The 27,732-nt window shown below is 38.5% G+C and overlaps 1 protein-coding gene across 22 annotated transcripts in view; it reads left to right on the top strand.

Annotated features, from left to right (window-relative positions):
* Positions 1-27,732, top strand: part of GPHN (gephyrin) — a 231,005-nt gene that overhangs the window by 161,858 nt on the left and 41,415 nt on the right. For 8 of the 22 annotated variants that reach the window (XM_081020644.1, XM_081020627.1, XM_081020624.1 and 5 more), the window contains 3 exons: positions 3,691-3,747; positions 6,372-6,443; positions 12,524-12,565. The exons of 6 other annotated variants lie outside the window; for them this stretch is intronic. In XM_081020644.1, the coding sequence (XP_080876770.1) occupies positions 3,691-3,747; positions 6,372-6,443; positions 12,524-12,565 (171 nt within the window). The remainder of the gene's footprint in view (positions 1-3,690; positions 3,748-6,371; positions 6,444-12,523; positions 12,566-27,732) is intronic. 8 more of the 22 variants (XM_081020645.1, XM_081020638.1, XM_081020629.1 and 5 more) reach the window with 3 other exon arrangements.

Here is a 27,732-nt window from a genome sequence, read left to right as displayed (position 1 = left end):
GGCTTTCTTATCCATTGCTAGCATTCATGTACTAGCAGTTTTATTTAGATTCATGGCTTTCCTTACCCCATGGTATCAATATTAATATAGCTCAATATTTATATGTTTGTATAGGTTGATCATTCTCTGACCACAAAACTCATCTACATACTTCATCTAGTTTAGATACAGATGAAGACACTCTAACCCCCATCCTGGAGCTATGCTATGTACAAATTGCCTGCCACAAACAGCTCCAAAACCATTGGCACTAAAAGAACTATAACAAATAGCTACCCTGAGTCATCATTTAGGATACCTTCAACAGTCTCTCTTTCTCTGAACCTTCTTGTTTGTTTTGGACTTCACATAACAAAAAAACAAAACTTCACAGGCCATAGGCTTCGTTTTTCCAAAGGATTTTTTTTGGGGGGGGGTGGGGGGAGCATTTTACAGAAGGAGTTATTGAATAAAAAACTACTCCTTCAGGAAGAGTATTTTCTACTCCATTCCAGACCTCATATGCCTCAATAGATCCATACAACTTTTTGCAAAAGTGTGATAAATATCCACAAAGTTTTGGTTGCTCATTTTTTTAGAGATGATAAAGGAGTGTCTAGCTCAAAATTTTGAGCACCTGAGATATGTTTCTAATTCATTGTTATTAACTACCACTGTATGCAGGGTGCTTCTTCATTTTTCTATAGTCCTAAATTTCTTCACCAAATGTTTGGGCTTACAGGTACAGCCCTGAGTTAGCAAAAAACCTGTGAAAACTTTTACTTCCAAATACTTGTGACGCTTGAGGCTGGTCTCAGAAATATATTCTGCTGCATATTCACCATCAGTTGCCTATTTGTATTTCTTGGGCTGTGCAAACTGACTCCTAAGACATCTGTAGAATAAAATACACATTCTCACAGACATGCTTGCTTTCCGTTCACCTCAGAGCTGCTTATGAAACAATAGTGTGTGTCTGACGGTTTCCTTCAATCCTATCGAATCATGACTTTTCTTTACTTTTCTCTCAGTCAAATTTTCCCTGTATTAGTAGAGGATTTAAAGCAGAGATAAAACAGGGAGAAGGAGTGGAGTGTTATAAACTTTCACTGCTCGCTGTTTCTCTTCTTCAAATCCTCCTGGGAAACTGCTTTCCCAGTTGCTAGATTCTAGGAAACCAGGTTGGAGTTATCTATTCACCACCTCCCTCAGTCTGCAATACACTGTTCTGGAGCCTCTAGAGGCAGGTTGGGGGAGCTGCAGATGAGGCACAATTCTGCGCATGTGCAAGCAGAAGAGGTATATTTTGGATCCCAGCCAAAAATGTCCCTGTGCCTCAGCGCTGGAAGCCCTGTGCCCTATATTTGTTCTTGATTGTGCAATACAGTGAAACATCATAACAGTTTCAAAAATTGCTATCTAGCAGTAACAAGTTTAAAATCATTTCAAAGAAGATAAAATAGTAGAAAAACATGGCATTTTTAGATTATTGTGTTCAAAAAAATAATAATACTTGACTTGCTGTACATTTCCTTTTTGTTAATAATTCAGCTCCTGTTGGAGGAATTATTCCCATTATTTAATATAAGAGAAATTGATTAGTTAGGTACTTTTAGGAATGCAATCTTTAGACTTTTTTTCAATATTTTGAATTGATGTTGATGTCTGTATCTTCTGCAATGTTGAACCTCCAGTGCAATTGTCTGTATTTTGGAGCCAATATAAAAACTCCTTTACTTCATTTACCCCTCCCCCTTATCTCTTGTTGTATGATCTTTTTCCTCTTTCTTTGCTTTTCGCTCCCCATTGTTTATTATTCCAACCCACTGCATTTTGTTATCTGCTTTATTATGTTACCTGACTTCCACTTTTCCTGTTATATAGTTTTGCCTGTTTTATTTCTCTGACCTAGGTGCTTAGCAAACATAGTGTCTGAATTCCATTTTGAGAAGAAAATATTGCAACAAGCCTTTTCACTTGTGGGTTTCTCATTTTCTCTTGTATCTTTTCTGCTTACACTTGTATGCATTCTATGAATTTCTAATCAAAACACTTGCGCAATATGCCATTTTAATAAATGGGGAATTAAGGCACAGAAATATTAAGCCTCCAGCTCAGGGCTTTCCAAACTGTGCGTTTGCGACACATTAGCGTGTCGGCTGCAGTGTGTAGGTTTGTCACACAAATGCTCCCCATGCTCCTTGCAGGGCTGGAAACCTCTGGCTTGCTAGTAAAACTGATTTACTGTGTCGCGAAATGATGCTGTGTCGCGAAATGATAAAAAGTGTGTCACCAACATGAAAAGTTTGGAAAGGCCTGTTCTAGCTCAAGGTTAGAGAGGTAGTCTTATGTCCTATTGACCTGTTGGGTGACCAGCGTCTGCAGCTAACTACTTGTTAGCCAGCCAAATGACAAGAGATCTGCCCAGCCTTTTACTCTGTCTGAAAATGTGCACTTTACTTTGAACCAATTGGAATCTTCCATATTGTCAAAATGAGTTACCTTTTAAGACTATCTGTTATTGGATGACATCAAATAGTGTCAGCTCATTTTTGCAACGGAATTCTGCTTTTGCAACAGAATTCCTTCCCAACCCCCTGTGTATTCCATAAGTCTGCTCCAGAATGTTGAGGAACTTTCTGGAGCAGGGTGGGTGGGGCCTGCAGGAAAGAGGCAAGGAGAGGAAGTTCAGAGGAGCTTCTTTGGGGGGCCTTTGGTGGTGAGGAGGGGAGATAGAAGTCCTGTTGCATCTAGTAGGGCAGCATGGGATATTATGTATTCCTAGTATTGCCTATTTGTTATCCAGTCCATTCTAGTAGGAAGCTTTTCCATTATTTACATAAATTTAAATGTTTTATCTGAATCACATACAAAACTTTGGACTTGATATTATTTAGTAAGCTGATTTACCATTTTTATAAAAATATAAATGATAAAAATGAAGATTCTTTAGTGTATAACTTTTTTCTGCTTACTTTTAAATTTTCTTCCTAGCAATATGAAAGCTTGATAAGCAGTAGCTACAGAACTGTTTCTTCATTCCTCTGCACAATACAGAATTACCGTAACATAAGCAAGGAAAACAACAAGGAGGCTCGTATTGAAAGCAAAACTAAGACGTGTCTTGGCTATTGTTAAGTTGCTGTTGGTATGGCATTAAAATTTTCTGGCTGGGCAGCAAAATTATTTAATTGGGAACTAAGGACTGTGTCTAATATCCTAATTTCTTTTAACATGGGGCAGCTGTATATAATTCTGCCAGTTATCACTAATATTTCGCAGGGCTGAAAGCTTTGCAATACTCATGTCTCTAATTTGTGTGCTTGACACTCTTCAACCATCGCACATAGCACAACTTCACTGACCTGGCTTAAAGACAAAGACATTTGTCCTATCTTTGTGTCAGTACTTCATTCGTCATGAACCAAATCCAGGATTTCAAATATATTATGGTTTATGTATTTTTTAAAATATTAGTAACAACTATAGCATGCACACTTTCAGTACTGAATCCGTAGTTAAAGAGAAGAATTCAGCAAACGAGTCATAATGTGATCCAGAAATAAGAGTCTGTGTCCTTGTTCCCTAGAAGTGTGTCAGAAAGTCAAATTGATGTCTTGCATGCACTGCTAACTGACTGTGTGGAAATTTTTTTAAGTTCACTTTTTTCTTTATTCTTCTGTCTTTTTTATCCATCTTCCCCCATTGTAGCAAATTAGACGCCCGGATGAAAGCAAAGGAGTTGCTAGTAGAGTTGGATCCCTCAAAGTAAATATGTTTCTAACTTTTATTTTGCAAGTTTTCTTCTATAGCCTACACTTTTATTTTGGAGGGAGCGGGGAGGGGAGGCAGAGGGTGGGGCTATTATCTTTCTCACCATTTCATTGTTTTTATTTCAGTGTTTTTATCACTGTTGGATCACATTTTGTTTGTTTCTGTGCTACCCAAGAGCCACCATAATGCAGTTAGCTGAAGGCAAGTTGCCAAGTGCCTAGCTCTGGATGTTACTACGTATCGGGGGGGGGGGGCGGGGGAATAGCCAAAGTTTCCTTAAGGAGCCTACCATTTGTGAATAATTAACACTTCTCTGATAGATGGCAAGAATAAAATTATGTTCATGCTACATTTATATAAAAACAATGACACGTTCTTCTCTCTTAAACCACTTAGTGGCACTAAAATGGCTTAGTTTCATTTATTTAAATAGGATAAGGTTGCTTAGATTCAAGTTTTGTCGTTTAAGTGATTTGTGGATGAAGTCAGATTAAAACATGCAGTTTTCCTGTTTCAGATGTAAGATTGTTGATTGACTTCTCAGTTTTTACTTTGTACTTTAAAAATACTCATTTTGTAATCAAATTAGCTGAATTTGTTGTGTGTGTATATGCTTAAGAAGAGTGAAAATGGGAAATATGGGGAGAGAGATCTTGTGAGACATTTCTGAATAACAAGGCTGTTAAAATTACTGCAGTGCTAGGCCCCTTTACTGCCTTCTTTGTTCATTTTAAAGAATTACACAATGTCTGGTGAGCTGGATCCATGCTAAGTTAGTTGCCTTTTGATTTCCACTGAAATCAAAAAGACTTAAATTAAGGCTGACTTTCCCCATTCGTTTTAATGGGAACTAAGTGCAACTACTTAAGTCAAAACTGTAGCAAAATCAGTCAGCTTCCTAAACCAGTTTCCATCTATAGTTTATCACATTGAGTTCCAAGATTATTATTTAATCTGTCCTTGCCCAAACAGTCTTCTGAGAGATGCTGTTATGTTATTTAAAAAACACATCTAAAAATCCAGTTTATCAACATGTTTTGAACCCATGGCATGGCATAGGTTACCTTGTTAATATTTAGCAATAATTGTGGCCTCTCGTTTTTAATCCTTGCACTATTTCACTTCTCACTTCAGTTTTTTGTTTTTTTTTGCACCACATGAAGCACTAATTTTCTTTCTTTTTTCTGCACTCTCCTTGCCAATCCTGCCTTCTCAATTTTTTTCAAAAATATATTTTGTGTTTGTGCGTGTGCGTGTGTATCACCTTTATTCCAGGACAAGCCATCCTCTCTTTTCTCTTAATACCGCTCTATACAGCTGCTCCGTGTGAAAGTGTTGTTGCACTGAGCATAAACAGGGGGAAGGGAAAAGTGTAATTATGCACCTATTTCCCATATTCAATTCCATACAATTGATTTCATAATGGAAAAAAAGGAAAAAGTTGCTATTACGCTTATGCCAATGATGCTGAAAGGCAACTACAACATTCCTCACTGTCTTTCTGTGAGGCTGATTCCCCCCCCCCCTTTTTTAATTTATGGTTGTGGTGCAGTCGAAGATATACTTTGCATTGCTGGATACTTTTGCTGCAGTGGACAGAACAAGTTTCAGTCCACGTTTAATGGAAAATAAAAATAGCCATTGAAAATATATGTACATAATTAACTGTGAATCCAGCTTTCAAATTGTATTCCAAGAAAAAATATCTATCCTTACCGCAAACTTGTATGCAAGATTTGTAAGTTTATACTTGAATAAATGCAGCACCTTGGGTTTTGAATTCAGTGGATTGGATCCTAAGATCAGTGAAAACAAGGAAGCTATTAGAAGGAACTTTTGCTATTCCCTCCCCACCACAGCCAACTGCTCCTCCCCAGGCCCTTCCAAGGGAGGGAGGGAGGGCAGCCTCAAACCAGGCATTCATAAAAGGTGTGTATTCCTGGTTTTGAGATGATCCCATCCAGCAGCCCCATGCTCCACCTTGGAGAGTTTTTTCAGAGGTTCAGACTACTGCAGCAGAATGAGGAGATGGTAAACTTTCCTTCTGTGAAATCCCATGCATTCACTTATCCTTGGATCCAAGTTCATTTACCCAGTGTCTTTTGAAATTTAGGTCATCTTTCAAAACCTATTGATACTTTCGTTATATTTCTTAATTCTGTACTAAATATAAGAATTGTTGCTGTTAGCGTTCAGCAGTAGCCAATTTAGGCATCAGAATGAGCTATGAACATTTAGAAATTGCATAGAAGACCCTATATTTGGTACTGCACCCACTGAAAACAATCTACAATATTTCAGCAGTCTCCTTGCTACAAACAATGCTTGAAAATTAGGAAGTTTGCTAAAGGCAATGATCACTACACAACCTGTATTTACTAACTGAACTAACTTTTACATGTTGAAAAAATAATTGCTGATTTAACCAAATGAGTTGCTTTTCTTGTCAGAGTATATGGAGCATATATTTGTGTTGATAAAATGTTTGATGTATTGCAAAGGCAGTGAGAAATGTGTTGCGCTATGATCTTATCTTTTTTTATAAAAAGAACGGAAACAACAAACATGAAAAGAGAATAGGTATAATTTTCAATTCATTTTCTGATGTTTACATGTAGCTCCATCGAAAGCTGGAGGAGCTCAGAGATCACCTAGAAGGAAATGTCAAAGGATGCTCTCTCCGAGTAAATGTACGATTTCACTCGGTGATTTGTTTTTTAAAAACTTCCGTTGACTGGTAACACCAAATCTGATTGGTTTGTCCTCTCATCCCCATCTTTTTTCCCTTTCTCTCTTTTCCCTTCTTCTGTTTCTTTTTCTAGCTGGGGTTTCATTCAAATATCCATGAAAATTTAGCATAATATCACAGGGTTTAATTTAAGAGAAAACCCTAACATGCGTTAAATATTAAGTAAATTTTGGGCTTTCCCATTGAACAACAACAAAAAATCCTTTCCAAAATTAAACCATCACCTGAAGTCATTCCTAATTGTAAAGCAAGTTTCAAGGCTAGGGTAGCTAACTTGTGATCCTTCAGGTTGTTGGACTAGTGTTCCCATCATTTCTGCCTATTGACAATGGTGGCTGGGGTTGCTAGAAGTTGGAAACCAACAACATCTGGAAGGCCACTCCTACCCTAGGCATCAGGTTAAGTCATGGCTGGGGAACCTTGATACTCCAAATATGGTTTGACTCCAACTCCCAAAAGCCTCCATCAGCGGTCAGGGATGATGGAAGTTGTAGACCAACAACATCTGAAGATCCAAAACTTCCCCTGTCCTCATTTAAATGAACACTTTTTAGATCATCTGTACCTTCGCTTTTTTACCACTTTCTTTGAAATTCTTTGTTTTTAACTTCTAGAACTGCACTAACATTACGGATTTACAACATGGGGGGAAAGTGTTATTCCTCGCAGCTAAGCTATATATTACATGCAGTTGGTTAGTGAGGTTTACTAAACTAAACATAGTTTCACTAAGTTTTGTTTAGTGAAAAACAACCTCTAGGTGCTTTTCCCCTCATGGATGGGACAGCAGCTTGGAGCATGTGGTCTTGCAATGTACAGTTAGTAGGAAGCAAAGAGATTAAGCAACTACATGTAATGTGCAGTTTGGCTCCAAGTCTAGGAATAGCAGTGGCAGGAGCACTAGATAGTTTAAAAATAAAAATCAACCACACAGGGCAAAGTACAAGAAAAAATATCACTTCTAGTTTGACACTAAGCATTACAATAAAAACATGGAAAATGCACCAAGTTCTGAAAATGGAATAAGAATTGCACATCTGCCACTTTACAGTAATGTCCACATACCCTTTTTCATCCATTGTCTTCAAGGTTGTGGATGCATTGTATAATAGATCACAAGTTTGATTCAAGATCCAGAATAGTAATATCATTGACAGAAAGTGGTTGTTTTTTAAATCACCAAATATATACCATCTGGACATAGAAGTCAAATCCCAATGGTCAGATGTAAGGAGATTGTGCTACTTTATTTTCCCCAAATGTCAAAGAATATGCAGAATATCAATATTTTGCTATTGTTTTGTTTGCTTGCTTGCTTGCTTGTTTGTTTTTTAAAAGATCAACTCAGAAAATGCAGCATCATTTAGATTCTTTGTTAAAACTACATGTAATAATGATGCCAATTCCAGAAAAAGAGCTAGGGTGGAAGCAACCTTTGTGGGTTTTTCCTGCCATTTTGAATTCATTCATTCTCTGAAGAAAATGAAAGGCTAATTCTTAACTCCATTTCTCCCGTGTCATCATTTTTGCAATAATAATTAACACATAGACAGAAAATTGATTAGTGATCCTGAGTTTGGGCAGATATTGTTTGAATTTTCTCTCAAGTTGTAGTATAAAAGCAAACCATACACTACTCATAAATTTTGATGAAATGGTTTGAGATTGAAACATAAAATTGTTCTCTTTCACACTGCAATATTTAATGTTGCTGAGGAGAGTTACTTTATGGACAGAGAAAATAGCACAGGTGCCATGAATAATCTTGTGGCGGTTGGGGTTCATCTGCCAGATTTCATATGGCACTTGCAGCATATGTTTTGCTTATGAGGATGGATGGAAAAGAAGATGGACTCACTGATCAAACCACACAGTGATACAACTAAACAATGATACAATGACAAAACAACAATATAACTTATTCGTTGAAATAATCTGAGACAAAAGCAAAGGGGGAAAAGTAGGTGAGAGTTGAAGTTCATTGTCATATATACCAACCTGGTTTTGGAAAAGGATTTATTGCAGATGTACAGTGGGATAGATGTATGGTATTTTAAGCATTTTGTTTAATAGCTTTGGCTACTGCCTCTCCCAAATAAATTGAAAACTAAGGTAATTCATAATTCTGTGCCTATTTAAGGTGGAACCTTTGCATTGTTTCAAACGCTGTATCTGTTGCATTAATTAGTCGCCTCACTAATAAACCAAAAGGACATTTTGGCTGTCTCAAACTTTTAAACGTCAACCTTTTAAACATGCTAAACATTGCCAAAAATATTAAATTTAAAGGACCCTTTTTAAATGTTAATCTTCTTACATCACAGAAAAAAAGTATCCATAGTTTTGTGTAAATTAAGTTCTTAATAAAGCAATGAATGATAATATTTTTAAACATTTTAAGGATTATGCACAGGTCCCAAGATTTGTTTTGTATATGAGCTTTTTTTCTTTTTTTAAAGATCTCTTTCTGAGTCACTGTGCTCTTTCCACTTCAGTCTGTGCTCCAAGTTCTTGACACTACCATCAGATTGCCCAAATGTTGCCTGAACATTGCCAAAGGACAGCTGTTAATGATCAACATCTAATAATAATTAATAATTAATAAAAAGTAGAAAACCAGGAAACATAGGTGTGAATATAGTAGATTAGATGCATATGGTTGGAAAAAGTAACAGTATAAGCCCTGCCCCAGCTCTGTGCTCCCTTTAGTGTCTAGGATAATGAGCATGTTTTTTAAAAATCCATTGGAAAAAATCGCAGCAATTAATTTAATGGAACAGCATGCAGGGTGTAAATTAAAGACACCATTGGAGTAGGTCTTCATCTGCCTCTGTTTCTCAGTGACTGGATTTAGGGGTACTGTTTGTTCCCTCAATTATGTCTCAAGTTTAAGAACATTTAGTTCTTCATCGGCAGAAGCAATTAAGAATTGCGGCAAATACTATTTGCTTTTCCCCATTCTTATCTCTAGTTCGGTTCTGGTTTGATTTAGTAGCCATTTTACACTGATTGAACTGACACCATTTTTCTACCTGTCTATCTACCTACTTATTGTTTACATTTATATGCTATCTGGAACTCAAGGCAGTGGACATGGGGTTCCCAAGCAGTCTCCCATCCAGGCACTGACCAGATCCCAACCTCCTTGGCTCAAGCAAGGCCACTGCTCCATATTCCTTCAAACCATGCCTTGAAACCCTCAATACTGGCCCTGTAAGGGAGGTCAGTATTATTATACCCATATTGCAAGCGTGCAGGCACTCAGGCTGTGAGACAAAGGCTTTCCTAAGGGAGTTCATAAGAAGAAGAGAGACAGATTTATCTTGGAACTTATCTTTCATACAGCTATGATTAACGGTTACTGACATGTCATGCAGTAAACTTTTGAACTGTTACTCCATTTTCTAGTTGTATATAGAGAAAAGTAATTTAGTGTTGTTTTTCAAATGATGAAAATATATTAGCATGAGAGGAGGCAAAGGAAACTTTTATGGTAGCTAATGTCAGCAGGAATAACTTTCTAACACTTAAAAGGCAAGTTTAGCTTAAGTATAATGAGACCACAGAATAATTTGACCACACAAGAGATATAGGATTCTTCGCACCACAGGCTTATATATAAGCATATATATTAACATAGTTTGCTGAAACGTGTATATGAATAAAGGAACCAGAATAGCTCTGCCTTGTCAGATATCATTAAAAACACTTGCACCAAGTCAAACTAAGAGAACTCATCAAAATAAATTTGTTTTGGATTACCTCCTTATCCTGTGCAGTATATTATCCTAAAACAACTTCTGATATCACAGCATAAGCTGCCTATATGAAAACTGACCACATGGTTTACAAATGAGCATTTTTGTGCTGTTTATTCTTATTTCTCAGGGTTACTGGTTTCAGTATCCCCAGTAATTTCATATGCTGAAATCAAAGTCAAATATTTTCTCAGGGCATAGCATAAAAATGATAGCCAGAACCATTTAATGTCATAACACCATGTATATCAGTGTGCATATGCTTTATTATATATAATGGATATATGTAATGACACTCATCTAAAATATTTTAATTGATTTAATCACCCCGTCTCAGGGTGGTTAACAGGCTTAAGTTCTTTGTACATCTTCTGAGTATGACTAATGTTAGATACCACGCTTAGTTATTATTTTATTTATTCCTGCTTAAACTTTTAGAGCAATTCCTCAGAAGACAACTTACAAGTAAAATTCTAAAGGCAAAATAATTGAACAACTTACATGTAATAAAAGCCATATCACATAAAATTATATACAGTATAAGGAGTCATCAGTTAAAAACTTGGTGAAATAAAAATATATTTAGGGTCCCCTAAGAGATTGCAGCAGAGTCTGTCAGCCTGAGTTCTTAGAGTATGGCATTCCACAACTGGGGGGCCACAATTGAAAAGGGCCTATTCCTGGTACCCACCAGGTTTATTTATCATAGTGGCAGGCCAGAGGAAATCTGTAGCCAGCCTTAAGGCCCAGGCAAGTTATTATAGGTGTAGGTAGTCCATCAAAGAACCTAGTCTTAAACCATTCACAGCTTTACAAGTAAGTGCTAGTGCTTTAATCTGAGCCTGGAAATTGAGTAACCATTGCAAGAGATGCAAATTCAGTTTCATGGTTTTTGGAAATTTCAGGGTTATGGTGAAAAGCACAGAATGTCTGAACAGGAATGGCACTGCCTGTGTCATGAGACGGCACCACACCCAGGGCATCATTGTGGTTGTTGGTTTGTTTTTTATAAAAAGATGACTTGGCCAACAATGGCCATGGAACAAGACTATGTCATGACATAGTATCATTTACATTTGGGTATTGTGTAGAACACAAGAAGGCAGTGGGCTGATGATTGGAGCTGTGTTGCCACTTCAAGCAATGACATTCTTTTTCTGTTTAAGGAAGAAAAGCTTATGAAAATAACTGCTGCCTCAAATACTGCAAAGCCTCTTACCCCCATAAATATTTTGAATCTACCCTCCCTTGCAAAACTGACAGACACATACACACCTTGCAATTTCATGAGGTACAAACTATACCCTAAAGTGAAAGGGAGATTTTCATCACAGTTCTCCTGTAGTATGGAGCAGAACCTTAGTCTCACAATGCCACTTCTGGACCTGCCACACCTAGGCTTGCCATATTTCAAAAAAGGAAAATTCCTGACACCCACAAATTGTAGAGCTTTTGGGGAGATACAGAATGTAAGAATAGTGGTTTTTAGTTTTTCCACTGCTTTTTCCATCGCGTTGCCATACATCCTGGTTTTCCCTGACATTTTGCCAGTTCGGCAAAATTCCCCCATGCCATTTTTACACCTGAAAACCAGGACATGTCAGGAATTTTCCTGACATATGGCAAGCCTAGCCACTCCAGAATGGATCAGTGCCACCATGCCTCCCAATTCCCACTCCAGCAAGAAGTTTAGTATGTCCTTAGCACACATTCCCACAGATGAACATTTTCCCTTGCCAGTTAAGACTGTCTCAATCAATTGATCCCCTGAAACTGGGGATAGGGAACCTGTGGGGTAGATCATGAATACATTAAGGCTACAATCCAAAAACAGATCCCCCAAATCAGTTAAATTTACTCTTGTGTAAGTATGATTATGATCAGGCTGTAGAATTTAAATAATAGTAAACCTGGAGTATTTGCCCATATAAATCTTCAAGTTCTTTTGTATGTATATAGCTTTTTTAAAAGTTGACAATTATGGATTTCTGAAATCAAGATAATCAGTCATCCCAGAGGGTGCTTCTTATTAGGAAACAAAGTAAGATGTAAGTTCAGTTTTAAAGTACTTGTATTTTAGAGTTTCCACCTTAAATGGCCTAATCTATTAAAAAAATGTGTATGAAAAATCTGGTTTTGGGAATGAAATGAACCCCCTGCTAATGTCTCAGTGCTGGAACCACCTAAACAGAAAACCTTCTAAGACCTACTGTGCCATCATTTCTTTTTTAACAATGTTTTCTTTTCCCCACTGCACAACCAGGCTCGGCTCCCTTCGTGCTCATCCACCTATAGTGTTTCTGAGGTATATTTTGCACGTGATCTGTCACAGTCAAAATTGTCACTCATCACCCTTTATTTTATTTTATTTTATTTGGTCTTGCACCATACACAAGTGAGGAAAAATCAGTTTGTGCGATTGGTTCTGCATGATAACCTGCAACCATGTCCAGCATGGTTTAATACCACCATAGCAGTTTGAAATCACCCTGGTGTAAATGCCAGCACTTACTGCATAGCACTATACCTTTAATGGGAGACACATTTGATAATCTATGATTATGCTGTGTAATTACTACACATAAATATAACATGCTCTACAGCTTTTTAAAAATGTTCCTTCCACAAGTTCATGAACTCTGATGATAACAAGGCCATCCAGAAATTAAAAACTTCCTTCAGATTAATAGTTACCTTTTTATATATGAATTACTTTGAGGATATATAGATTTAATACTGAATATAGTCACATTAAAATCATATGCACACAAACTGTCCCTGTGTTTTCAGGGATAGTGGTAGAATTGCTTGTTGTTTCATCCAACAATGCTTTCCCTTAATTCTTCTTTTTTTGAAATAGAATGCTTGCAAATATTGGACAAAGTTTCTCTATAATGGGAAATATTCAGAAACACAAATCAAATACATCTGATAAATCTCTTTGAAACAGGATTTATGATGTAGTATCTGTTCCTTTAAGAAAGCACTGTAAGATATTTTAGGTGTAATATCTATCCCAGAGACTGCCAATGCAGCACCTCTGTGTTGTACTAATGCCTCCTGTGGTTCCCATGGAAAGTCTCCGTAAATATCCCCTCAAAGATTCCCAATGCATGAGAGATTGTTTGCTTTTCCTGCTCAGCTCCCATCTGCACTACTAGCTCAGCCTCTCCTCCCTTGAACATGTCTCTTAAACATGCCCACATTTTATTAGATGGCAAAACTGGACACTCGCCCTTCCTTCTGTCCTGAGCAAATGAAAGGTGCAAAGAGCTTCTCTGTGAGCGTTCGGCTGGTTTAGGTGCCTTTTTTTCCATTTTGGGGAGGCGGAGGGGACATGCCTGCATTATTTCGTGATTTCTGCTCTTTTAGATGTTGCAACCATTTTGTCTTATGCCGCACACCCCACAGCCGCCATTTTGTGACTGGTGCCTACGGCACATTCTCAAAACTGCCAATGTGCCCACTGGCCCAAAAAAGATTGCAACCCCTCTTCTATCCTATGCAGATGTCTACTAACAAATTACTATGCATCCTTTGCTATTCAAACATCAGAACATAACTGTTATATAGAAAATGCATACAGCCAGCCTCCCTCCTGTGCTTACAGAGAATTTCCACAGGCAGACATAGAAGAACTCCCCATAGGCATTGTTTTCAGCCCTTCCTTCCCACCTCTAGCCAGGTGTGGTGCTGCTGTGGTAGGCAACACATGTGGCTACTTCCCAATAAACGAGACCTTCCCATACCTTAGTTATCCACTGACCTGCTCTGTACATATACTCATGTTCACTTATTCATGCTCTTTGTGGAAGTAGGCTGCACACCAGAGGTCTGGAGAAGATCAGATTACTGAAGAACTAAGTAAGGTGTTGAAGGAACTCGCATTATAAGGAATAGGCAGGTCTGTTGCAGTACAGTCAGCAGAGTGGCAGCATGCCTATTAAGTTGGATGAGGTCTCATTAGACTGCAGTGGGGATCCTTTTAAAGTTAGAAGAACTCTTTATATATGGGAAGGAATGGATCATGCTAGATATAATTACAAATGCTTGCTAAGTATCTACCAGTGTAGCCAATATAGCTGGCTGGATTTACTTTTCTTCCATAGAAGTCAATGGTTATCTGTAGTCCATGCGGTCTGGAGATAGGTCAGTTTTATCAAGAGAAATGATGCAGATTGTAGTTTGCAGCCCTGCAACTGCGTTCAGTACCTGGAAAATGATGCTAAACTCTTTTTTAAAAAATCCCTTAGCTCACTAAGAGGTGTGATGTTGCACCAGCTCAAGGGTTCCTGGGACATTGTGCACATAATAGCTGAATGCCCCTGACAAACAGCAACTGTGTCGTGTATGAAGAAAGCACCAATATATCTGCCCTGTTCTGCTACAGAGATTTATAGCCAAATCCATCACTGACAAGAGAAGACCAGTCACTCTGTGAACTGCTGTGCGCATTTAAAAATATACTAAAGTGACAATACATCTGATATTCAGTGTTTGTTTCATTATATTGTACAATTGAAAGGGCTAGAATTAGGGCCGTTTTTTTTACCACGGCTTTCCTGAACTTTAAATGCATGTGGCTTTCCTTCCCCCCCCCAAAAAAAATACATGCAGTCGCTCCATATTAAAAACACAGAAGCCATTAGTACCTTTATCTTCAAAATAAGATGATATGAGAACTTGTGGAACAAGGTTCTATCTCCCCCACCCCATCCCCACCCCAACTAGGCTTGCTTTGTTTGTTTCTTAAGTTGGCCCGATGTTTATTGTCATGTTTCCCTGTCAGTTCCAAACAAGCAGCTACATAAACTTAGTTAGCCTTATTACTTGGGTTGATGGAATGGGATATGGACTAATGAGACTACTCAATATTTTGGCAAGCTCTGTTATTATCAAGTCAGTTTTTTAATCCCTATAACAACCCTGAGCCATTTCACCCTGAGCTTCATTTTTTCCTGCCCCTTACTAGGACCCAAAGTAAATATTAGAAGTTGAAAACATTTTTTCCTTGTTTATACATGGGGAGGCATATACAGGTTTAGTCTTGACTTAGCAAGGATCACTATGATGAGCAGTGGCAACTGTTGCTTTAGTTGATGTGCTTATCTGAACACCCGCTGCTGGAGACAAACAGGAAGACCATAATCTTAATCGCCTGCATAGTTGCACCCCCTGGCATTTGGTTGGCCACTGTGAAGCACTTGCACATGTTAGGCATGATATACAGAAGACCTGAGTTCATCCTGTCATCTTTCAAATCTTGCACTCACAAGAGGGCTTCTGATCTAGTAGACACTTTTGCTAACAGAAGAGGGAAAGATGCTTGGGGTGGTTTTTGTTTTGTTTTTCTTTATTTCCCCTTGTAGCCCTCTTCTACCCTGCTCTGGAGCATATGGGGGGGGGCTGCATGGGGAGAAAAAATTGGCAAAAATTGCCTCACCCCTTATTCCATTACCAGAGGTATCCACTGAGTCAAAAGCCATTCCCTGACTACCAGTTGGACTGTACTCCTGATATTTGGAAAATGAACCTCTCTATGTGTTTTCATGGAAAACTGAAACTCTTGAGAAGACAATATTCCAAAAGGACTGGTTATATGAGTTTTATGTCTTCTTTGAACTGAACATAAACCTAATACATTTTGTTGATTCCTTAAACAAATTTATTAGTCTGCAGGGTTTATGTGACTGATTAAAGTATAGTATGTTCTCTACAGACATCTGCTGATGCGTATGTTGTTTCTTTGGTTTTTCTAGTGAATATTGTTTGTGGGAAACTATGCATATTCTTGCATTAGCAGATGCCCCTTTTTCCATCTTCTTTTTCTTGCATTTTAAAAAGTCACTTTTACATGTCTTCCTTTATAGTTGATCCTGATGGATATTCATGTTCTTGGAATTGTTCCATCATGTAAATGCATCGCAAACTTTCAATGCTGTTACAGCTTGTTGAAAGTTAATTTCACCCATGTCATTAAAAGGATGAGAGCTTTAAATTGCAAGAAACCACAATGAACTGTTTCCAAGAAACAACAACAACTTGGGTTTAACAGAATGAGTGTCTATTATAGTTACAGGACACTGTATTATTATGGGATCTTTCCATAGATTATCAGTTCCTTATGTTCAGTGAAATAAGTGCCTCTACCAAGATAATAGCTATAGGGAAGCATTCAACATGACACTATTCTGATTGTTCTATCAGCACAAGCATTTATGCTTGCCAGGCAAAATGATGCCCCCCTCTTCTTTCCCTTCGTGTTTTTCTGGGGGTTCTTCTGATCCTCCAGAGCAGATTTGGGGGAGGCACAAGAGGTGCACAGAAGAGGAGAGGAGGGAAGCCCTACAGTGCTAGCAGGACCCCTTGCACTGGCTTCTGTGCAGGCCCCAATATTTCCTTCAGAGACCAAGGGCACCAACTAAGTTGACGCATGAAATGAAGTCCTCTTGCACTATGAGATCCCCTCTGCTGCCTGTGCGTCCCCAAATCTGCTCTGGAGGGTTGGTGAAGAAGGGGAGAGTCTTGTTGCACAAGCAAATCTTGTTTCCCAGTGGCATGAGTGAGCTCACAGTGCCCGGGGCGGGCACAAGTGTGCTGGAGGGCAGGGCACATAGGGTGGAGGAGCCTGTTGAAGCATCCCAGCCCTGCCCACCCACACGGGGGAAGCCCTGCCAGCTGATGTGGCACTTGGTGAGTGCAAAGCAGATACCCCCCACACCAGTGCCCCCAGCATGGCCCTGCCTAGTGCTCCTCTCCACAAGTGCTGGTTCCTCCAGTGCTTTGTGTGTGCGCGCACCTGCTTTGGGCCCCCTCAAAAATCCATGCCCAGAGACACGGCCCCTCTGGCACACACACACACACACACTGTGCCCTGGTTGTTCCCTGCGTACATACCCCACTTCGCACTGCATTGAATTCCAGCTTTACTAAACTAAGGTTTGTATTCAACTAAGTCCTGTTCATTGAAATCAATAAACTTAAGTCATGCCCATGAGCTTCAATAAGTCTACTCTAAACTGAGTTAGTGTTGAGTCCTGAGTAAGACTAGCATTGATGACTTCAAATCTGGATTATTGCAATGCACTATGTGTGGGGTTTCCCTTGTGCTTGATCCAGAAGCTGCCATTAATGCAGAATACTGAAGCATGATTGCTGATGAGAGTGAGACTCTGTCTGAATATAATATCTAGGCTCAGAAATCTGCTCTGATTGCCCATTTCCTACTTGGCCAAGTTCAAAATGTTACTATTTGTGTATAAATTGAGACCAGTTGACTTGTGGGATCACCTTACCCCATATGTATCCACTTAACCACATTGATCTGTGAAACTGCCACTATTACAGGTGCAATAGCACCTATAGTTTGGATTTCCCTGCCTATTGACATCCGACAGGGGCCTTTGCTGTCTTTTTTCAGTGCCTGCTAAATACATACTTTGTTCAAGCAAGGCTATCCAGGCATGTAGAAGTTACATGTGTTTTATCACTTTTGGGCTACTATTGATTTTAATCATATTTAGAATGTTTTTACATACCAGTTTTAACTATTTTTGAGAATTTCAGTGTTTTATAGTTTTGTAAACTACTTAAAGGTTTTCTTACAATTGAGTGGTATATACATATTGTTAAATACCACCCTATATCAAAACAAAAGCAACAACAAGCTCTATTGTATGGATTCGTAATTTTGATATGTAAGATAAATTTCTGTTGCAGTGCATCTGAGCAGCACACACACAGCTTTGGAAGAGATTAGTTCTAGTATGCAGAAAACTTTGATTTAGAAATTTAGTTCTGACGACGCAAGGGAGACAGACAATTTGGAAGAATTCTGAAGCCTTTTCCAAAAGAAAATAAACTGTTACTGAATAGCTGCAACCAAGCTGTGTTGTAGCTTAATTGATTTGTTGTATATAGAAATATCTAGTAGTTAACTCCACTAAAATGTTTCATAATCTCAAAGCGTTATAGATTACTTGCATTAAATAGGGTTACACTTTCAATATGCCACCAAGTCAGTCCTGGACCATTAAAGTTCTGCTTCTCCAGTTTCCTAGTATGCAGGACCTATGGCTATATTATGACACTCTATATTGACTTTTATTATTAGCTATGGTAGAATTTAGTAATCTCTGAGAAAGGTTGACCCTTTGATGAATATTCTCTTATGTATAATTCTTGTCAAGGAGACTTTTAATACACACTTTATTAAACATGCAATCATAATTAAGTGTAGCTCTTTTGGTCATAGATATATCTATTCTTTTTTTAATGACATTTCATTAAAAATTTCTCACTTAAAATATTAGATCACATTAGCTGCACTCATGTATAAAATTACTTGGCCTTCAGCTCTGTATTTTATACAGTGTTGCCTATAATTGGTATGTAACTGGATGGTCCACACTGCTTATTTATGAAACTCCCCATAGATAGTTTTCAGTGGACACATTTTTTTTTAATATATATATCTGCCTTTGTATCACAGCCATTTACTGTCACCTTCAGCTTTCCCTTTCCTGTGATTCTATCCATCTCTTTCTGGCTTCTTGCATGCGCTATGTTTGAAAAATGCTGAAACAAAATAATGAAGGAAGCCTTTCAGTTTGCTTGCGGAAGGCATAGCAGCAGTCAAATATATATCTGCCAAAGCTATATCATTTCAATATACTTCAGTAACAATATCCTTCAGTTTCCAATGCGATTTTGTACAATGAAAAAATAAGTGTGAATGATCTGAGTATCCCCTGCAGTGATTTGTTGCCTCTCACAGAAGAAGGAGGAAAAAACTGTTTATAAAATTCCTGCAATAAGACTAGAACTAGAAATAAGCTTTTATATCAAAAGTTTGCATTTGTTTAAAGACAATATTATCATGGAGAAGAACAACTAATATTTTACAGCTTGCTCTTTTATTTGGCACTATTTCAAAATGCCTGTTGTGATAGAGGATGTTACTATTTAAAAAGTGGGTTATGTTACCCCAAAAGAAAAGAAGGCACAATATGCAAATAAATAATATCAACGTAAAGGTAAAGGGACCCCTGACCATTAGGTCCAGTTGTGGCCAACTCTGGGGTTGCGGTGCTCATCTCGCTTTACTGGCTGAGGAAGCCGGCGTACAATTTCCAGGTTATGTGACCAGCATGACTAAGCCGCTTCTGGCGAACCAGAGCAGCGCACAGAAACGCTGTTTAGCTTCCCGCCAGAGCGGTACCTATTTATCTACTTGCACTTTGACGTGCTTTCGGACTGCTAGGTTGGCAGGAGCAAGTCCTAGGCTCAGTGGTTTAACCCACAGTGCCACGATATCAACTATTGTCAGGTAAAGACACTGGGGGGGGGGGCATCATGAATAAAGTTGATTTTTTAATTCAGTATTTTGTATACATCTTTTAAAAGTTTCTGGCTTGGGAAAAAAGCAATAAAATGTTGTTCACAGCCACAACTACCAAGAGCCTTCAGATTGAAAATAAAACATAAATGTACATCATGAAATCAGTTCTTATTTTCCTTTGCATTTTTTTCTGGTATCAGTTTATATTGTTGGAGAAGTTGAAAGTAAAATGAGTCCTTTCCAAAAAGGGGTCATGAAGTATATCTGAAATGAATCAAGATATTTTGGTATTGATTAGAAAGCCAGAATTCTAGAGTTGGAAGGGACCCCAAGGGTCATCTAGTTCAACCCCCTGTGATGCAGGACTCCCCAACCTCTGCTTAAAACCTGCAAGGAAGGAGAGTCCACCACCTCCCAAGGGAGTCCATTCCACTGTCCAACAGCTCTTACTGCCAGAAAGTTCTTTCTGATGTTTAGTCGGAATCTCCTTTCTTGTAACTTGAAGCTATTGGTTCAGGTCCTACCCTTCAGAGCAGGAGAACCAAGCTTGCTTCATCAACCATGTGACAGCCCTTTGGATATCTGAAGATGGCTATCATGTCTCCTCCTAGTCTAGAACCATTTGTCCCTATTGAAATTCATTTTGTTAGTGTTGGCTCGGTTCTCCAATCTGTTTAGGTCATCTTGAATCCTTATTCTGTCTTCAGGTCACTATGACTTTAGAAATACCTGGCATGGTTGATATGAAAATAGTTGACTGGCTTCCACACTAGCTTGAAAGCTGATATTTGACACATTTGAAATCCAAAGCATCTTGACAGTTTTATGTTGGTTTGATTGTTTTTAAGCCTGAAGATAAGACACCTTGCAATCAGTCTTTAGTAGGATTTTTAGTAGCATTTGGAAAATGTTTATTTTCTTCCAGAATGCAGAATTCCTACACATGTGCTTGTGCATATACACAGATGAAGTGGCTAGAAAATAACGTTTTCCATTTACTTTCTATTTCTTTATTCAAACTCGTACGCCTCTCATAACAAACTGCCACACCCCACGCCAATCTGCATCAAGAAAAGCTTACTTGATGCTTTAGGTTTTCATCATTGCATGTTAAGTATCTGTTAAATATTCTTTGGTGTTGGGGTTGATGCCTAAAGCAGGGGATAGCATATATCTGTACAGTGTAAAGTGAGCTTATGAAAAGGTTTTGTTGAAAGGATATGTAGATATCCCAGCTTGGAGTTCTTCATTAATAGGGACAAATTGCAAGTAATGTTATTTGAGTGTTTTAAGAAGTTTTGTATTACAGGGCACCTCTACTTTTCTAAAAGCCTATGCAGAACTCCTTGCAGTTTGTCATCCTTTTTTCTGAGCTTTCTGTTTAATTCGTTCAGTCATCATGCAATGTAATCTTTGGCATGTTTACTTGGAACCATGTGCTCATTTTCAGCGTTCGATGGCAAGTATTGCAGCTTTAATAGCTTAATTAAGAAATGACCCCTTGCAAGTTTCACTAGAGGGGGTAGCTCATTAATAAACAATATTTCTATTTTATAGTAATTGGTTATTGTAGAGTTCAGGTCTATCCAAACATTTTTATTGTTTATCTAATGTCAGTAACAGATCCAGATATCTATCTTAGGCATCCCCAAGAATTTAGACATGCCTAGTGGAACTTTTTTTCTTTGAACAACAGACCATCATGACACATCATGAACTGCTTATGCACATTTCCTATGTGAAAATAGCAGAGGGAGCAGTTGTTTATGGCATAAGCTCCCACCCTCCAACATTCCTCATATGAAAATAGGAATGTTTCTCACACACCCCAACTGATCCTCCTCGACTCCCCATTTTTTGTTCCAGCCCCCATAGAGCATTTCCTAACAGAAGAATGGTGAGTGCCGCCACTACTACCCAATGGGATACACACTCTCCACTGTCCCTTAATCCCGTTTTTTTTTTTCTTATTTTCTTATTTGGTAGATTTAAAAAGAGAAAAACACACATCAATAAATACATTTTAGAATTGTCTTATTCTCTCTGGGCTTTTGAGTAAATAGGAGACTTGCCAGCAGCAATACCAATGGAGAAGCGACCAAAGCTGTATCCATGACTGGTCCAAGGTCCAGCTCCACAACAAAGGGTCAGGCAAGAGGAGAGGTCAGGGTTTCCATCTGGTGTTTAAGGCACCACCTTCCCCTTGGACATGGGACCCATTCAGCCTCAGTGATGGAGGCTGAACTCACCCTGAGTATAGATGGCCCCTCCTCTGCTTTATCACAGGATCCCAGCCAGCGTGGTATAGTGGTTAAGAGCGGTGGACTCGTAATCTGGTGAACCGGGTTCACTTCCCTGCTCCTCCACATGCAGCTGCTGGGTGACCTTGGCTAGTCACACTTCTCTGAAGTCTCTTAGCCTCACTCACCTCACAGAGTGTCTGTTATGGGGGAGGAAGGGAAAGGAGATTGTTAGCAGCTTTGAGACTCCTTAAGGGAAGTGAAAGGCGGGATATCAAGTCCAAACTCTTCTTCTTTTCACCTCCAGATAGAGGTACAAGCCTGGGCCCTTCTGGGCCTATCCTGACGAGGACTTTCCTGTCTGGGACATTATTTTATTATTGTTGTTCTTTTATTTATTAAATTTGTATACCACCCTTTACCCAAAGATCACATGGCGGTTCACGACATATAAATACAAAATGAGAATTTTGTATTTTTAGCTTCCTGGGCAATGGGAAATTATACTATATTGCTAATCATGTCAACTTATTATGGAAGTATTCTCTTAACTCCCATCATGTGCACATTTAAGTCAAACTTCTTAATACCTGAGCTCTACTACCTTTCTCCAAACTCAGCAACAATAACTGCCAAACTTGTAAAATAATAAACAAGCACTCTTAACTTTATCAATGTAATCTCTCAATGCTGTACTTAATACAATATTCAATTTATACTCCATTTTGCAACCCAAGTTATTAGACACCCTCTCCACCTACATCATATAACTACCCTTACCTTTGCTCATTTCATGTAGCAGGATTTTTGTAGATCTAGCTACCCTCAGCCCAGAAATCAGTTTCCTGATTTCTCCAGTCTATGGCATTCCTTAATTGTGCTGTATTGTAGACTTACATTTGTATGATCTTGTTTCTTTTCCCTATTCCGATCCTTCTTCGGATTAATGAGGTATTAATTTTATGCCTGCTTTTATTTAAGATGAGTCAACCACTGACTACTACCAGATAATGCCTGTTAACTGTTAATATAATTTGAGAAAAACACATGCAATCTCTCTGACACTGTTTCAATCTAAAATTAATTGTTAAATAGATCTATATTAGATACCTATTATTTCTTACTGGATTTGGGAGCATCTATCTTAATATGCAATTATTGTTGGTGATTTTTCTTTCTTTTTACCAAAATGGCAAGAGGACTTACCGGTACTTCTTTAAAATAAATATTAGATAAAGTTTTTGAGCATGGATCCATTTTTCATATCACCAATATCTATTAAAACTTCTTCTTCCCTGATAGATAGTTCAGACTTAACTATATCTAGATGAAATCAGGGGACACACACTTTTTATATGGGACCAAAACAAGAATTCATGATGTATGGCTGCACATGGAAGCAAGGAGAAATATGGTTTACTATTTTCTTTCCCTAGCTGCTTGAGAAATAAAATAGGCCTCACTTCCATGAACATGATTGATATAGGAGGAAAGTGGGACATATATATCTGTCAGTCTCCTAGAGTTGTGACAAAAGGAGAAAATGTATGTCGGCCTCTCCTGTTCAAGAAGATAGAGTAATGCACAGTACTATACACCTCCAATAAATTACCTTCTTTTTAAAAAGGGAGGCCACTATAGTCTAAAAAGGGAGATGCCGTATTTTTCCGTGTATAACATGCCCCCGTGTATAAGACGCCCCCTATTTTTGGGGACTCAAAATTAAGAAAATGCAGTATGCACTATCTGTGTATAAGATGGCCCCTTATTTTAAACCTCAAAAATATAGGGGGAAATATAGCCTTATAAGTGGAAAATACAGTAATTGTGTAGCATGCATTAATTCAATTTTAGTTTCTAAACCAGAGGTGGGGAAATGGATCAAGTCAGAGGGCTGAATCCAGAAGGGGTGAATCTTCCCTAGGCCACTTTGACAGGTGACCTATCAAGCAGGTGTTTGTTAACTTGCATGGTTTTAGAAACTGCATTAATTTGCATTAATTTGTTTGACCGTTTTCACTTTCTGAAATCTTTTTACATGGTGCTTACAATCACTCTTACTTTATTAGTAGGAAAGCACAGGCCTGTCCCTGAAAATGTGTAGAAATAGATCATTCTAGCTGCTTCACCAACATATTAAGTTGCCAGAAGCGTATTACATCAATATTCTGGAATCTACAATGTTCCGGCCCATTCTAATGTGATGTGTTTGGCCTATAAAGTACTTTTAAGATTAAAAAAAACAACCCAGAAGTTTGAACTTCTATGTTTGTTTTATTGGTATTTTGCTGGATCCTGAGTTGATATTCCTGCTGAAAAACAATCAGTATTCCTGTCACAGCACTTCTTCCATCAACGTATTATGTGTGGGTGATTACTTTGGAGCAATGCGATTTAGCACTAAAATGAAATTAGCCTCAATCCTGTAGTACTAGCTTGGTAAGCATACTAATATAATGAAGGAAAGGTGTAGTCCTGCTTCAAGCAAATAGTCTTTAAGGGGGCAATTAATGCCTTTTTAAAATCAGATCAATAATGTTTTTTAAGTACAACTTATCCCATATCCGTGCCATTATACCTCAGTGATGTGTTGAGGGTTTTATTTTTAAAAAAATAAAAACCTTTCTGATATATTTTCAAGGGAATTTTTAAGGCAGAATAGCTACATCAAGTAATATAGTTAATGTTAAAAATACATGCAGGTCAATACCTAGCTGTATGTCTGCAAGTTGTCAGTAGGAGGGCAGATTCTTCTGAATTATAGGTTTTATTCAGCTAATCAACTATGAATGGCAAAAAAGGGGGGGACATTATGAGGGTCATACAATTCTGTAAGATTTTGTAAGATTTCATGGATGTCTCTAACGGTGCTCTTCCGTAAGAGTCCTTCCATTTGCAGATGAGTCTTTGATTTAGCAGAGGCATACAGTAATAGAAGAGGAGATACTGTATTGGCCTGAATATAAGACGCACCCACAAATAAGCCGCACTTTTAAAATTCAAGGCTTATTTGCGGGTGTGGCCCACCTCCCGGCTCTACCGCCTCCTGGCACTACCTCCCCAAGCCAGTGTCAGGGGAGGCTTGGGAGCAGCAGGTGGACTGTGCACCATTGTCCCACGCTCCCGGGCTGCTTCCAGGGGGGGGGGAGCCACGCTGCTTTGCTGGCGGCCTCCCCCCATTCTCCCTTCCTTACGGCAGCTCGGGGGAGGCTTGGGAGACACGGTCGGGACGGGTGCCATTGTCCCGCACCCCCAATGGCCCTCGTGGGCAGCTGTTTCAGCAGCGATGCCGTAAGGTCGCGAATATAAGCCGCACTTTAACTTTTCACAATCGGAATTTGGGGGGGGGGGAGTATAGCTTATATCCGGGCCAATACGGTAAGTTATTTCCCCCAATTGCTCCTGCAGCCTCCTGTGCCTCTCCCATGCTGTTAGGAAGGCTCCCCCAAGCCTCTGCAGCACATTTTCAGGGGGCTGCAAGGAAAAAGAGCAAGCAACAAAAGTTGCCTCCCCTCCTTTTCCCCTCCTGTGGATCAACTGGATCAAAAGCCTTTCTGTGAATGCAAGGACACAACTGGATTCAATCCTCAGTGATTAAGGGATCCTGACCATGGTACATACACAAAAGACATTTATGAAAGAGATGGGACCGAAGTGAATGTTCATTTTAAGAGATGAAAGGTTTCTAAAGAAAAATCATATGGGGGACTACTTATATCTTTTGAATTGAATTGACATAGTACACTCAGTCAGTTATTATCCATCTCTGAAGATACATAAAAATGTATTATACTGCAGTTCACAAAACTAATCTTTGTTATTACAAGTAACTTGCTCCGTGTTTGATATATTATTATATGCCTCAGGTATTTTCGTAAGTCTCCAAACTTACAAATTACTTTGGACATGACAAAAACAATGTCAAGTGATTTTTGGAAAGTAGGCAAGAGATGTCTGTAGAAATTCCTTCAAAATTTTACAAAACAACAACTTGCCAACTGAATAAGGAACACCTTCTACTGGTGGCACTGTGTCAGTAACATCCAAAGCCTCATAGATTGTATTTGTCAGAGACGTAATCCCAAATATCAACATTGGATGAAGCTTGAATGTTGCTAAAATAATAGATACCAGTTGTATTCAAGTGAAGCATTTAAACAAAAGAAACAGTAATTAAGATCTTATATTTCAGGGATAAATTTTAGGGTGTTTAGTTCTGTGCTCAATGAAAACGTCAGCAGAAGAACTTCGTACCTATATGAAAATATAGCTCTTTTGCCACTAACTTTAATATTGTATGAAGGGCAATAAGAGCTCTGCATTTATGCAAAGCCACAACCTGTGGTATATTATACAAATTATATTTTGTGTGCAGACTTAAATATGCATAAATTTAAAAGAAAATTCTCACTTCATAGTTGCTGCTGTGCTTTGCTTCTCTTGCTTCCTTCATTATAGCTTAGATAATCCATTACCCTTTCCTATATCTTAGTCAACACTGTGTGTATATGTCTACTAATTTGCTTTTCTGCTGGTGGTTCCACATACTGCATGTCTCTATGAAGATGTATTATAAGCTTTCCCATAAATTGTATAGATTATGGGTTAGCTTTCCACTATTCCTCTTGAACAAAATCACTATTCTCTGTCAGTGGCAAAATTTTGTTTTGATGTCAGTGTCCTCTGTACTGTATTAAATGTGAGTTGAAATGTTCATCATAAGAGTTAGCTTATCATGTTGGCTTCGAAACTCTTCATCATTGTATAGCAATTCATTTTACCTTGACTCTTGGCTTTTAATTGTACCTGCCCTGTGCTAATCTTGTTATGATCTATAAAAGGTAAGTAATTTCTTGAATCTTTCCTAAAGATTATAGTCACATGTTCAAGGTTTCTCTCTGCTTTCTTCTTCAACTGTGGTTTTGGTTTGATGCGGTTGGTTATGTTTTTATTTAATTTTTCATGTTTAGCATGGATTTTTCATATAATTTCTTTTGTAGCATTAATCCCTGAGGCACTTTAATGTTACAATAAAAAATGAGATGGATTTTTAAAACATTTATTGCTGTCAAATGTTTCATGACTTTGATCTATCATAGTTGGTAGCTATGTTAGCAAGTATGTTTTAACCATTCTCTGTCTGCTTTAAGTGTTTTATTTCACTTGTGGCTTAATGCTCATTTTTGTGGAAGAAGTGCTCCTCAGTGTTTAAAACACAAATATAACAAGAGTGCACTAATTTAACTTCAAAACAGTGAAAGCAGGCTAAACATATCCAGGCTAAACATACTCAGCTCCCTCAACCATTCCTCATATGGCTTGGTTTTCAGACCCTTGATAACCTTGGTTGCCCTCCTCTGCACATGTTCTAGCTTATCAATATCCTTCTTGAATTGTGATGCCTAGAATTAGTTACAGTACTCCAGATAGGGTCTGACCAAGGCAGAATAGAGTGGCACCATTACTTCCCTTGATAGGGGCACTGTACTTCTGTTGATGCAGCCTAGAACAATATTAGGGTTTTTTTGCTGCAGCATCACAATACAGACTTATGTTAAGCTGATGGTCTACTAAGACCCCCTAGATCCTTTTCACATGTACTACTGGCAACCCCTATCATGTATTAATGCAGCTGGTTATTCCTGTCTAAGTGAAATTCATGTTGTTAGTTTGGGCCCAGTTCTCCAATCTGTTGATGTCATCTTGAAGCCCAATTCAGTCTTCTGTGGAATAGGATACCCCTCCCAGTTTGGTGTCATCTGCCAATTTGATGAGCATCCCCTCAACACCTTCATCCAAGTCATTTATAAAGATGTTGGACTGCAATGGGTCCAGGACAAAACCCTGCCGCACTGTACTTGTCACTTTTTTCCAAGATGATGAGGAACCATG

Source organism: Podarcis pityusensis (assembly GCF_964106645.2).
Source record: "Podarcis pityusensis genome assembly, chromosome: 1".
NCBI classification, from domain to species: domain Eukaryota; kingdom Metazoa; phylum Chordata; class Lepidosauria; order Squamata; family Lacertidae; genus Podarcis; species Podarcis pityusensis.
Note: the sequence above shows the minus strand (reverse complement) of the source record. Positions and strands in the feature narration are given on the sequence as shown.